The 13,154-nt window shown below is 37.3% G+C and overlaps 2 protein-coding genes across 2 annotated transcripts; both read left to right on the top strand.

Moving 5' to 3' along the window:
* Window positions 1-1,288: 1,288 nt before the first annotated feature.
* On the top strand, window positions 1,289-5,599 carry LOC108967510. Its single transcript, XM_018930983.1, has 8 exons — window positions 1,289-1,955; window positions 2,378-2,529; window positions 2,611-2,793; window positions 2,852-3,061; window positions 3,135-3,311; window positions 4,588-4,886; window positions 4,951-5,096; window positions 5,156-5,599. Exons 1-8 carry the CDS (start codon window positions 1,712-1,714, stop codon window positions 5,494-5,496), a joined length of 1,752 nt encoding a protein of 583 aa, XP_018786528.1. The 5' UTR covers window positions 1,289-1,711; the 3' UTR covers window positions 5,497-5,599.
* A 1,907-nt stretch (window positions 5,600-7,506) lies between these two features.
* On the top strand, window positions 7,507-11,268 carry LOC108967534. The gene is made up of 8 exons (XM_018931022.1): window positions 7,507-7,577; window positions 7,635-8,107; window positions 8,178-8,512; window positions 8,571-8,780; window positions 9,894-10,070; window positions 10,149-10,453; window positions 10,675-10,820; window positions 10,898-11,268. Exons 2-8 carry the CDS (start codon window positions 7,864-7,866, stop codon window positions 11,221-11,223), a joined length of 1,743 nt encoding a protein of 580 aa, XP_018786567.1. The 5' UTR covers window positions 7,507-7,577; window positions 7,635-7,863; the 3' UTR covers window positions 11,224-11,268.
* Window positions 11,269-13,154: the final 1,886 nt, after the last annotated feature.

Below are 13,154 nucleotides of genomic sequence, written 5' to 3'. Positions count from 1 at the left end.
CAGTATTTTTTCTCATTGTGGAGCAGCGTTCTTACAAATATATTTAGAGAATTTCGTATGCATCCACAGGCAATATGTTCCAATCGTATTTCAAAAATGGGAATTTGTTGATTATATTGGCTTTAATATCTGAAAATAACAACACAAAAATATACAATACTCCAGTTGTTTTCACAAACGCACTCAGTAGCTTGAAAACCAAGCACTCACCTTATTTCCTTTTTAGTAGTTACAGTTTAAATAAAATTCTTTATTTATAAATTGCCGGCTCTTAAAAAATTACTTTCCGCATTTGTTTACACATTTTGTTGGTGATGTAAATGTGTATTTTATTCAAACAAACATAACTCGAACAGCTGTTCTATATTTATTTGAACAATGGCTGTGTTCATTGTCATCTGCTTTCGAATTACACCGCAGTTGAATTATTCACCACAATTTTTGTAAATAACTACCCTGCTAGGCATCTATCGGTTAAGTCACCGTGAATTACACAATAGCGCTACCAGAGATTTCTGTCAAGGCTCAATTAACAATTACTCTTACACAACACTAACAGGGGTAATGAGACTGGCTGGTAAGTGCTGGGACTGCAAGCCATGGATTGTTAGGTGCTTGTACACCAGGATCGAAAGCTCCGCAGACTTCGGACGGGCTCTAACTATCGAAGCTACAACGGGTGCAATGCGCATTTGTCGGACGGCAACACTTGATGTCATGCTTGACTAACAGCATTTCACCTAGTAATCGGTCAGGTAGCCACTGCTACAAAAGACAGTAGAAGGGTGTGGCAGAGGTAAGTTTATCTCATCCCAGTGATTGATAGTGTTAAGTGGTGTAATGCCATTGGCTTTTCTCCCAAGGGACAACATTAGCAATAGTGGACGCAGGACCACGCATCATACTCTCCATTCTTTTAGAAAGTTTTCCGAGCATTTTCAGGCAGAAGTCTTTGCATAGGTTGGTTCATAGAAATAAACGTCCAAAGAAACTATCGCAACGAACGATAACCATATTTAGCGATAGTCAAGCGACACTTAAATCAATCTCTGCCTATCAGATCAAATCGCTGCTGGTGCAGGAGTGTGGAGAATGGCTGAATAGTCAATTTCACCTCGTCTGGGTGCCCGGTCATAAAAGTATAGGCTAAAGTGAACTGGCTGATAGGCTCGCCCGCTCCGCAGCATCCACTAACATGATAGTTCTGTGACAGGAAGCCTGACTGCAGACGCAGGAAAAAGGCTCTTGGATCCATTTTTCCAAATAGTGATCACATTGCCTTACTAGCACCTAGAAGTATATTGAACTTTTTCAAATCTCATGTCTTTCCTAGCTAATAGGAGTCTTCAAATCCAAATCACTAACGCACTTAGGTGTACCGTTAAGAATTTCGTACCAATATTTCAAATGAACCGTTTCCAAAAATACTTAACCAAAAAAAATTGGGAATGTTGATACCGGTAGAATCAAGCATGCGCCACAATTGACATAGAAAAAATATTCGCTCTCGAATAGAAAAGCACAAAAAAAAGGAAAAGATTTTTCATATAATTTTTCATACGCAATTAGCCTCTGGCATTCAGTCAAAATTTAGATGATTTAATTCGAACGTTCAACTTATTATTTTTTGGGAAAACATATCGAGTGCCATTGGAGTCATTAACCAGTTCTAACGTGTATTTGTAACAACTTTTCCCCTCAATTCGCCAAAATGATAGAAGTACCGGTTTTGCCTTGGGAGAAGATCGACTGGAGCGATGAACGTGTGCAGAAAATATATTTGGATTGGGGTGTATTCAACACCCACAAGCAACAATTGGATATTGCGGCGAATTATTATGATAAATCATTGGAATTGAAGGCGGACGATGCTCGTGCGCTGGTTTACCGAAGTCTTTGTAAACGGGACATTGCGCAAACAGAGGGCGCCTTGGAGGACGCTTTGGCTGCGTTGGGTGAGTACAAATATGCACTTTGCAGACGCGTTTATTTGAAAATCCAAAACGAAAAGCGAGAATTCGAGATTCTTGATTTATATTATCATTCCTCTTAATAGATCCATAGACATACACATACTAAAGTAGCCGGTACTGATTAATTTCGCATAAACGGGGACAATTCCTCTAGACCCAGAGTTTTCAGAGAGAATTGATGCTCTAACATAAAATTTTGTAAATTTTTTTCTTCGGCAATTCAATGCAATCAACACTAAGCCCCGGTTTTATCTCGATGCCACTGGGAATAGATTTCACTTGTATTCACGAATAGATTTTGCGTTTCTGATAGACTTCTTTGAATTATTGTCCCACTTGTTATGAAAAATCTTTTTGAGATACATATTTTCATTTTATTTTCTTTAAAAACTAATTTTCTCCAGAGATCGAACCTCAAAATGCCGTCATTAATCAAGAAATATGTCAAGCGCTACACGAGTTGAATCAGTTTGAAAATTGCAAGGTAGAACTTCATAATAATTCTCGAAAATATATCGGCAGAAAAGCTACAAGGTTTATAAATAAGCTTATTGTGGTAAGTTGAATATAGCTCCTGATAGAAGAGCAAATGCATTTTGGGATTTCATCTAACATATCTCTCTATCTCTCATTTAAGATCGACGAAAATTTCAACGACACCGTCGGCGATACGTTGAGCCCCTTCATACTAAGAAATGAGAAGATTTTCGCTGATGTTTTGGCATTTTTAGAGCGTGAGAAATACGTTGATCCACGACCACTATGGAAAGTACTAAACGAGCTGGGTAAATGTGATGTGCTCAGCATACTCGAAAAGGAGGTAAACAATCTGCGGCCCTAAATATTACCGACGAAGGTAAAAACTTTCCATTTTATAGGAGGTACTACTGTCACCACGAGAGGTTGCCAGAAGGGAGCGCGCTTTTAGGGTCTTCAATCAAATATATTACAACAAAAGTTGGATTGATGTATTGTTTTTGAAGAGTCTGCGCGAAAATCCCAATTTACTATTGCCACAGAACAAAGTGTCCACGCCATTTTTGCGGAATCTCGTGAATACCAAATATGATGTGGTTAAAAAGTTCCTGGTAATGAGTATACCAAACACTGAGTATAATAAAAAATATTAATTTCTAATTTTATCTATTTTCGGCTAACTAGAAAATGTTACAAGCACGTAGTCCGGTCTACACTGAGCAGTTGCGTAAGTGTCCCAATAGAAAGATTTGGGAAGCTCAGCGTCAGAAACATTTGAATCATATACAATACCAAACTCGTCGTAATATGCTCACGATCTTACGTACAATACGGCAATTACGCGCTGTGGGCAAAATTAAAGTAAGTAACTAATTCATATTCCTTTTCATTTGGGGGGTTTTAAGTAGCGGATCCCAAACCCAACGCACCACAACTTCCAAGTTGGCGCTCTGATTTCGAGAACCTTACTCACTTGCGTGATTTTCTACACTTGACTCCATCCTCCAACCTCCACTCAGTGGGAGAGACCAAGTGGTCCAAGTAAGGACCTGCCTACACTTGGAATCTCCAGTTGGCGTCAAGCAGCGACCCATAAATTCCAAGTGGATCACCAGATTCTCATAGAACGACGAAGCGTTTTGAGTTTACCAAACATTTTTAAAAGATGTTAATATCAAACCCATCCACTTAGCAAGGTTCACCAAAGGTATATCTACCGAGATATTGCTATCTTATCTGCCAATATCAGGAAATAGATGAGTAAGAGACAAGATGATTCCACTTCGCTTTCCAAAGAGTATCCGACAAAATACTTGCCATACCGTGTGCGAAACTATCGGAAAGTGTCCAGTCAGAAATTACTTCGGAAGATCAATTACGGTTCATTCTGTACCAGAAGGATTTACAGTCGTACAAGTTCTAGAAACTCGCTTGCTATCGATGAAATTGGGGAAAGGGCGAATTTTTTAACTAGCTCATCGGCTTTGCAGTTTTCGGCAATTCCATTGGCTTCCCATCGCCCACAAATCCAGCGCAGGTATGAGAGCCGAGAAGGAACCTACAAGAGAAGATTCTGTGATGCAGTGATCTATATTGTAAGGAATACAATCGGAGCAGTGGGGAACCTGTCCAAAACAAAACTACTTTGGGTCTCTTAATAAATAAATATTCCTCTGGATTGTAACCAGTTTTTTCACTTTCGGAATAATTTCGTTGTAATGGGGATTTTCTATGATTCGCGGTCTATGTCGACGAATTTCATTCCCGACATTTGAGCTAAAATATTTTAGTACATTCCTAAGAGTTTTTGGGAACTTCTGCTCTAACTAATCGGACTAAAAGGACGTCGGTTTATTATTGTCAAATATTCGACGATATTGTACTCAGGTCTTTGAGAATACTTTGGCAGCGACTCGCATTGTCGAAATTTCTCTGGTCCCTTCTTAAAAAGTGTTGAAAACTTCTAGGAAGCCTCACTCATTTATCATCGGTAAAAGTGGTGGATTAACGTCCCTCAATATGCTAGTTTTTGAAGACCTAAGATCTCAAAATATTTGGTTTATACGGGTGTCTTCTCTCTTTTAATACATATATTCACATTTTACTACACTAATTTATAACCCGCATATATCTGCAGCAACTCAGCAAATATGTCGAGGAAGTAATGGGCGACTATGTGGTATTGAAGACACACCGCGTAATGCCGTGGAAATTCGAATTCATCAATGAAGTCTACAATACCTTGGCACTAGCATATGCCGACATTTACACCGCACCACCGGACATGAATTTTCATTATGATACACGTAATCGTCTCACACGCCTTTTAAAAGTACCCATCGATAAGAATAAAGACCGCAGCATGAAATTCGTGTTCGGAGACAAGTCCACATATCAAGAGCCGGATGCTATCGATTATCCGCTGCTGGCTTACAAGTGAGTTGAGTAAAAAGTAAAGAAAACAATTTCAAGAAATATTTTTTTTTTCAAATAATTTTAGAAAGTATTTGGCACGCTTGGAGAAGCGTATGCATTTCGCCAAGTATTCGATTGAAAAGTGCTATCTGCTCTATGAAATCGCAAAGAGCCATTTGTCGCAGAGCCGCTTTGAAGAGTGTTGCTCTGTGGCGCGGAAGGCCATTGAAGGTTGGTGCTCCAACAAATTTTGTTCTAAATCGCTGAGTACTAACTTTTTCTCTATTTAGAATCGAAGAATTGCAACAGCTACTTGTGGCGCTTTTTGAGCACGTTGCTCATTTGCAAATCTCACGCCGTGTTACACAAAGTCGAAAGGGGCCGAGATGCGCTCAATGAGGCTTACGACTGCGCTACTTTGCTAAAGAGCGAAGAACTCTTACACTTCATAGATGTGTGTCGCGTATCAATCGAAACGGAAATATCGCTGAAGAAGCGTGCTCAGTCCGTGGACTCGGTGCGCAGGCGCAAGAGTCGTTCGTCGATTGTCAGCAGTCACTTGTCGCAAAATTCCAGTGGTTCGGGCAATACCAACCAGGAGGAGAAGAAGGACGATGATGAATTTGAATGAACTTTCGTTTTGTTGAGTTTCTGTGTAAACCAAAATTATTTTCATATAATGTATGTAATGCAATGCCGATCCTTAAAAATAGTTAATAAACGTAAGGATTCAGCCAAAGACCTTAACACCTTTATGATGTTCTTAAAATTGTTTCTTTAATTAATTGATTTTTTTTTACACGTTAGATCGAGTGTAGTCGGATCTAATGAAACCTTGAACAAATTCCTATTAAGTTTGCATTTTAAAGACTTCGAAATCCCTGAACCGATTCGCAAAAAATTTCGAATGTGACCTTATTGGAACCCCGAGAGTGTTTTTAAGTATTCCAAAACACATTAAACTTATCGTATTATCTACTTGGTCTATGAAAAATCCTACAAGTGATTTTAAGCAAACAAATGGCTCGAACGATATGACAAAAGATTTAATGTAACAAACGATATCCGTTAGACCTTTATATAACGTTTCATCGTTGTATACAAATCATTTGGTGCCCACTATCTACCTCCGTTATGCTTTTTATAGAAAGACATTCAAGGTTTGATATTTGATGGATTCTAAGTGTTCGATGTCTGGTTTGTGATAGCACTGAGCACTCACAGAGGAAGTGTAGAACCGTTTCCTTACTGTCTTCGAGTTTGCAGCTGTGGCAAGTATACTTATAGCGCATTTCCATTTTTAAAGCATGTTCTCCCACTTCCCAATTCTTCGTCATAGTATCTGTAAGTCTGTAGATACTTTTCCTGGACCTATAAAATAGGTTAAGTTAGGTTAGGTTAATCTGGTAGGCCAATGAGCTCCGTATAGACTAGTTTAATTACTAGGTCCATGATTATGGCCGATATGCGATACCAGGTTACTGTCTTGACTGCTGATTGGCTGTCTTCGTAGATATTGACTCTGAAATTTCCATCAGGTGCATCAGAGGCCAGCGCCGCGGATTTTGCAATATCACAGACCTTGGAATATACTGCAGTGGCGCAGCAACTTAAAAAGCTGCCTTATGGCTAATTTCGGACAGTATATAACCGCACCAACTTCATTGTCCACCGTCCGTATAAATGTTTGCAGTGTTGCGAGTAGCTAACCATCTTTATTTATGTTTACTTTGAACCTTCTTTCCCACCTCAAAAATGGAAAGTACTTTGAAATTGATCGTTTGCGACGACTCCACTAATAATGCTGCCTGACGGTCGCTTTATGGATACTTCCATATATGTGACCTGGTCTACGGAAAGGGGGCTTAGGTGTCAAAAAATCCAAAAAATCAATTTTCACTTCTTAGTTGATTCGGATGGAAGATGAGATTTTTAACAGCTGTTTCCCAGAAAACTAGTTTTCGCACGTTAGCTCCCTTTTCGTAGACCAGGTCACATATATTCAAAAATATTACGCAGACTGTCTATATCTAGGTAGACGGAAAGAGAGTGGAAAGATATCAAATTCTTGGAGTATATTTCCGTTCCTGCATCTCAGTCCATTTTGGACCCAGCGACATAGATTTAGAGATTACTCTCCTCCCCTACCAAGTCTCTTCTACATTTACGTCTAGCGGGTATTCTCACCTGTATATAGTCTGATTTATTTAGATTTGTATCGAGGTGGTTCTTATGATATACTTCCAAATACTTTTTTTAACCTTTAAGGCTTTGTGGATATTTCTTAGCTCAAGAAATCTCAATTTACCATTATCTTATTCATAAAAATATCTTTAAAATAGAAGTTCACAATTCAGATCAGTTCTGATTCCAGAACAATCAAATATTACTGAGTTTGAATGGATTATTGAACGTTATAGACGAAATTGATTACATCATTCTTGTTCATATTATAAATTAATTAAGGTATTTGAGAAGGCCACATAACTAATCTCGATTATCGGTTTTAATGTTTCATACTTAGCGCTGACCATGATTTCGCCTCCACCTGAGTGTACGAGATGACATCTCAGGGTCCTGCATTTTCACAAACTAACTTTATGCCTTAACTGAATTCGAATTTCATGTTTAACTGGTATTAATTGCAATACAACCAGCATTACAACTCTTTGCACCCAAAATGAAAATTGACATCGCGTTATTTTCAAAATAGTATGTATTTGTTTCATTGTAAATTTTGCTCCCAATTTTTCAAGTACAATTGTTCAGAACTCAAATATACAGGCAAAAATATTCGGAATTAAAATTACGATCAACCGACAGCAGAAAAATAATATTTTTTTAACATTTATTGCCACAAAAATTGAAATAAATTTTTTTAATAAATAAATTGGTCAATTCTGCATATTTAAAACAACGAAATCCGTCCGAATCGCATTTTTCATTTATCGGGAACAATTTGAACTAATACATAGAAGTAAATCAATAAATCAGCTAAATGCAAGAAGTACCGGTATTGCCATGGGAGAAGATCGCTTGGAGCGACGAGCACGTACAGCTGATCTACCGCGACTGGGGTCTCTTTTACACGCACAAACAACAATTGGACATAGCGGCGAAGTACTATGACAAATCGCTGGAGCTGAAGAACGATGATTCGCGTGCCCTTTACTTCCGCAGTCAGTGCAAGCGTAACATCGCGCAGACACAGGGCGCGCTCGAAGACGGACTGGCAGCTGGAGGTACATACAGGCGAGCTACAGCTATAATCACCTAACAAATAAAGCAACATTTTTCTGATTCTTTTCACAGCCATCGAGCCGAATAATGCACCAATCAATCTGGAGATCTGCGATGCCTTGTACGAGCTGAACCAATTCGAGAACTGCAAAGTCGAGCTTCACGACAACACACACAAGTTCTACGGCAAGAAGGTGTCCGCATTTCAGAACCGTTTAATTGTGGTAGATGAAAATTTCAAAGACTCCATTGGCGAGACACTGGGCCCCTTCATATTAAGAAATGAGAAGATTTTCGCCAAAGTACTGGAACAATTGGAGAAGGAGAAGTACGTGGATCCGCGTCCTTTGTGGAAGATATTGCGCGAACAGGGTAAATGTGATGTGCTCAGCATACTCGAGAAGGAGGTAAGAAATGAAATCGGTTCAAGAAATAGCATATACTCTTTCTTCTCACAAATTATAGGAATTGCTGTTGTCGCCACGCGAGATCGCCAGACGTGAACGCGCCTTCAAAGTCTTCAATCAAATATATTACAACAAAAGTTGGATCGATGTACTGTTTCTTAAGGATCTGCGCGATAATGGAAATTTATTGTTGCCGCAGTGCAAAGTTTCCACACCATTTTTGCGTCATCTGACCAACACCAAATACGATGTGCTGAAGAAGTTTTTGGTAAGATTAATTAATGAAGCCAAGCAGGAATCAAAGAGGTTTCGGCTTTTTTACATGAAGCTTCTCAAAAATATTCAAGAGGCTTGCGAAATCCTAGAGGGCATGGAGCAGGATAGCTTCGATAATATCCGCTAAAGGAAGGGCTTGAAACAAAGTCACGTTGAAATTAGTTTCCTTTTAAATTTAGACCATATTAGCTCACATACCGATTCATCATTATGGGGAAAAGTCACTGAAAATAAGACACTTTTTTATGGATGGGCCGAGGCTAGAAGGGAAGATTGGAGGGCAGGTTTCTGTAAGGAGTCTTTCGTTAAGCTTAGCCACCGGATTATTGCAGTAATAGCGTCTGCTATTAAAGTAACAGTAAACTTACTGCTCCGAAGTGCAGGGATGTGAGCATTCACTCCCGACAGCTGAGTGACAATACTAACTCGTAGACTGTGTTTCAAAGTTACTTAAGCAATATCAAAGCTCACAAGATAAGATATAGTATACAGTTACTTCATTATCAGACTCGTCATATGCCTGGTCATAGAGAAAATGCTGGAGACATCATAGCCGATGGCCTAGCTAGAGGAGACACCGCAGACAACAGAACAGAGAAAAAAAATAGGAGTTCTTACTGGGCTTTGTTCAATAGGTACTTATGCTGTAACTAAAAATCAAATCGGATGCAAACTGTACAAGTTTTACAAAATAAGTTGAGGTGGAAAAATCCACACATTTTCTCTTCAATTATCCAGTTTATCTACATAAGACTCAGGTTCTAACATCTCATTAATCAAAATTTCCCTGAACTAGGAGATATAACCGAAACTGACATTAGTCGCTTCAATAAATCTGTAATTGTTTCAAGGCGCTTGGTTGATTTATGAGGATCTTAAAGATCAATTTTATTGAAGTTCTAGTTACCACGCGAACCGGATATAGGTTGTACAAGTGTTATCTTTGTTAGGATCGACCTTTAAACCTAACTTAATATTTTACTCCATTTGACTTCGTTTTGGTTCTCCTTGGAATCTCTACCCACTTTGAAATATGAAAAATATGCTTAAGTGCATATTACTCTTTTCCATGGTACTCAGAACCATTCCCTCTACACATATTTAGAAAATGTTGCAAGCTCGCAGCCCACTCTACAATGAGCAAATGCGCAAGTGTCCGGATAAGGAGGTATGGGAGAAGCATCGACAAGCGCACTTGAATCACATACAGTATCAAACTCGTCGTAATATGTTGACAATATTGCGTACGATACGACAGCTGCGGGCTATGGGACAAATTGCTGTGAGTGAATTCGTGTTGAAAATATTTGTTTAATATTTTCAAATATTTTTTTATGTCATCCTTTTGTTGAATTTCCAGAAACTCAGTAAATATGTCGAGGAAGTTATGGGCGACTATGTCGTGTTGAAGACCCATCGTGTCATGCCATGGAAATTTGAATTTCTCAACGAAGTTTATAACACTTTAGCGCTAGCCTACACTGATCGCTATATTAAGCCAAATGAAGGCAATTCTGCAACTGAAAGCAAGAAAAATACAAATTTAATGCACCTACTACGTATACCCACCGACAAAAATAAAGATCGTTCTGTCACTTTTGTATTCGGCGATAAGTCCACATATACGGAACCCGATGCCACCGATTATACTATGATTGCTTACAAGTGAGTTTGCTATGGGGTTTTCGAAACCCACTCATTATAAATTTAAGGGATAGGTATACCATAAATTCTAACCTATTACACTTTCGCTTACCCACAAGATTTGATATTTTTATGAAAAAAAAATTTTTTTCGATGTTTCGTTTTTCAAGGCATACATTTTTATAGACTTTTATATTCGATTACATAATACTCAAAATAAAAGTTTTCTCCCGCTCATCTAGGAAATATTTAGCGCGTTTGGAGAAACGCATACATTTCGCAAAATACTCGATTGAGAAGTGTTATCTGCTGCACGAAATCGCACGAAGTCATTTGGGGCAGAGCCGATTCGATGAGTGCTGTTCGGTGGCGCGCAAAGCAATTGAAGGTCTGTATTACTTCTTTTCCGTTCCGTATCAACTTCATTCAAACAATCTTACTCACTTGTTATTTACATTTTGGTAGAGTCTAAAAACTGCAACAGCAATGTCTGGCGCTTCTTGAGCACCATTCTGATTTGCAAATCGCATGCGGTGCTCCATAAAGTGGAACGTGCGAAAGAGATACTCGACGAAGCCTTGCTTGTGGCGAACAGCTTAAATAGTCCCGCTTTGGTTGCTTTTGTCGAGAATTGTCGCCTCATGAACGAAGCGGAATTGTCGCTGAAGAAACGCACTCAGTCCATGGAATCGGTGCGCAGGCGCAAGAGTAAAATATCACTTGAAAGCCGCAACTCACAAATATCACAACAGAGCAATGAAACGAATGAAAGTTCGAATGACCCTATTTAAAAAAAAATATTGGAACAAAACAAAAATTCTAAAAATAAAATCAATATTTACACTGTACAAGAAAGTAATTTTGGTATTATGCATACAGTCGTAGCCATTTGATAAGATAAAGTTTTAAGCAGTTTATATAATTCATATATTCGATATGATGATGCGATGGTACAGTATGGCCCTATGCTCTTTAAGACAGTGTCGAAACGAACGATCATCAAGTGCAAGAATAAGCGCAAAAAACAAAATAGGCAGCGATCATGATTTCCACAAGAAAATTTTGTTCAGAAGTGAACCTTACTTTTGTTGAAAGAGTTACTTATGTACTCAACAAAGTTGTCACATTTGGAGTCATAATAGTCCACAAGACATTATTGAGAGGTCTTTACATTCTCAAAAAGTTACTATTTAGTTCGATCTATGGGTAGAGGGTCTCATTTGCCTATATTTCTTCAAAAATGAAGTCGGCCACCGTATTTCAGTCAATGGGGAACGCTATGCCACTAAGAACTAAAAATAGTGAGACTTTCTTCATAATATCAACGTTTTTAAATTATTCTTCAAAATCTATGTAGTCCCCTCAAAGTATCCCCTTGGCCCCAACGTTTTGTGAACGTTTTCTCCATTTGGCACAGATGTCACAGATAGACAAAATTTAAATAAAAAAATATTTTTTGGCCACAGTAGTAGAGCCACAATTAATGAGATTTTCATGCCTGAATTGGACGATGTTGATGTGGATAACACTTGGCATGTACAACTAATGAAACAATCAATTTATTTTGGGAAGCTTTTAATTTTTTGTGGGGTTATGAGTTGTCACTTGTCTGCGCAGACAAACCCGAGACGATTGACTCTTCGGAAGAAAATATTTGGCTCCAAAAAGTGGTCGAAAATAGCAATTCGGCTATCGGCTGCAATTTACTCGAGTCAGCTGCTTGATCCCTTGTACGAAATCATATTTAAAGGTTAATTACAACTCTTATATTTATAATAAAGCCAAATTCCTGGCCATAACATTTAAGTACACTCGTGGCCACGCAAACCTGACGACTATACCTTCTAAAAATTTTTTTTTGATCTTTTTCGTTCGTGCGGCATTTTTTTTTTTAACTTTTTTTAAATGTTTTTGGTAAGCAGAAGTAAACTAAATAATATTATCTAATTATAATTATATTTTTAAATTTAAAAAAATAAATGAACGTCAAAATCGTATTTCGATATTATTTATTTGTTAAAGAAATCCATATATATTATTTAAATTTTTGTATTAATAGGTAAGTGCTTGTCTCATTATACTAGATGTTTGCTTAAATCAATGCTGTCATATATTTAAAATGTTAACAATACTTAAATTTATGTTTTCTTCTCCATTTTTTTTTTTTTTTTTTTTTTTTTTTTTTTTTTTTTTTTTTTTTTTTTTTTTTTTTTTTTTTTTTTTTTTTTTTTTTTTTGTTAATATAATTTGGAAGGAATGATTCTGATGAAGAATTAACGAACGGTATCTGAATGTACTTTTGTGTAGTCTATAATAATAAGGAACAAAAATACATACAATTGTACAAAGAAACTAAAAGAACAACATTAAAAAGAATTAGAACAAAAAAAAACTAGTTTAATTATTTGAGGTTAAAGATTCTAACTTAAAATAACGGTACAGAATAAAAAGTAAAATAGTTAGTTGGTTAGTCTTTTCTATCTTGACTGGTATTAAAAATTTTTAAATCAGAAAACATTTTATTTTAATTTATGCGTAGCGTAAGCAACCAACTGCTGATTTATATTGAATCACAAGATTCTGGACAGAAATTATCTTCTAGTTTTCAAAGAAATTACCAAAATACGCTTCATTATGACATTTTTATAACTTAAGTTCGTAAATATAGAAGATTAGCTGAATTGAAATTAAAATTTGTCTACGGAAATATTAAAATTAAAAA

Source organism: Bactrocera latifrons, unplaced genomic scaffold (genome assembly GCF_001853355.1).
Source record: "Bactrocera latifrons isolate USDA-ARS-PBARC rearing strain unplaced genomic scaffold, ASM185335v1 scaffold_19, whole genome shotgun sequence".
In the NCBI taxonomy this organism is placed as follows: domain Eukaryota; kingdom Metazoa; phylum Arthropoda; class Insecta; order Diptera; family Tephritidae; genus Bactrocera; species Bactrocera latifrons.
The sequence above is the reverse complement of the archived record's forward strand: the minus strand, read 5'-3'. Positions and strand labels throughout refer to the sequence as shown.

Bases quoted from the DNA above. Each gene is read 5' to 3' on its own strand.
- LOC108967534 (XM_018931022.1), top strand. From the start codon at position 7,864: ATGCAAGAAGTACCGGTATTGCCATGGGAGAAGATCGCTTGGAGCGAC. The intron at 10,071-10,148 runs GTGAGTGAATTC...TTGAATTTCCAG, and splicing joins GGGCTATGGGACAAATTGCT to AAACTCAGTAAATATGTCGA. The intron at 10,454-10,674 runs GTGAGTTTGCTA...CCGCTCATCTAG, and splicing joins TATACTATGATTGCTTACAA to GAAATATTTAGCGCGTTTGG.
- LOC108967510 (XM_018930983.1), top strand. From the start codon at position 1,712: ATGATAGAAGTACCGGTTTTGCCTTGGGAGAAGATCGACTGGAGCGAT. The intron at 1,956-2,377 runs GTGAGTACAAAT...AATTTTCTCCAG, and splicing joins GGACGCTTTGGCTGCGTTGG to AGATCGAACCTCAAAATGCC. The intron at 3,312-4,587 runs GTAAGTAACTAA...ATATATCTGCAG, and splicing joins GCGCTGTGGGCAAAATTAAA to CAACTCAGCAAATATGTCGA.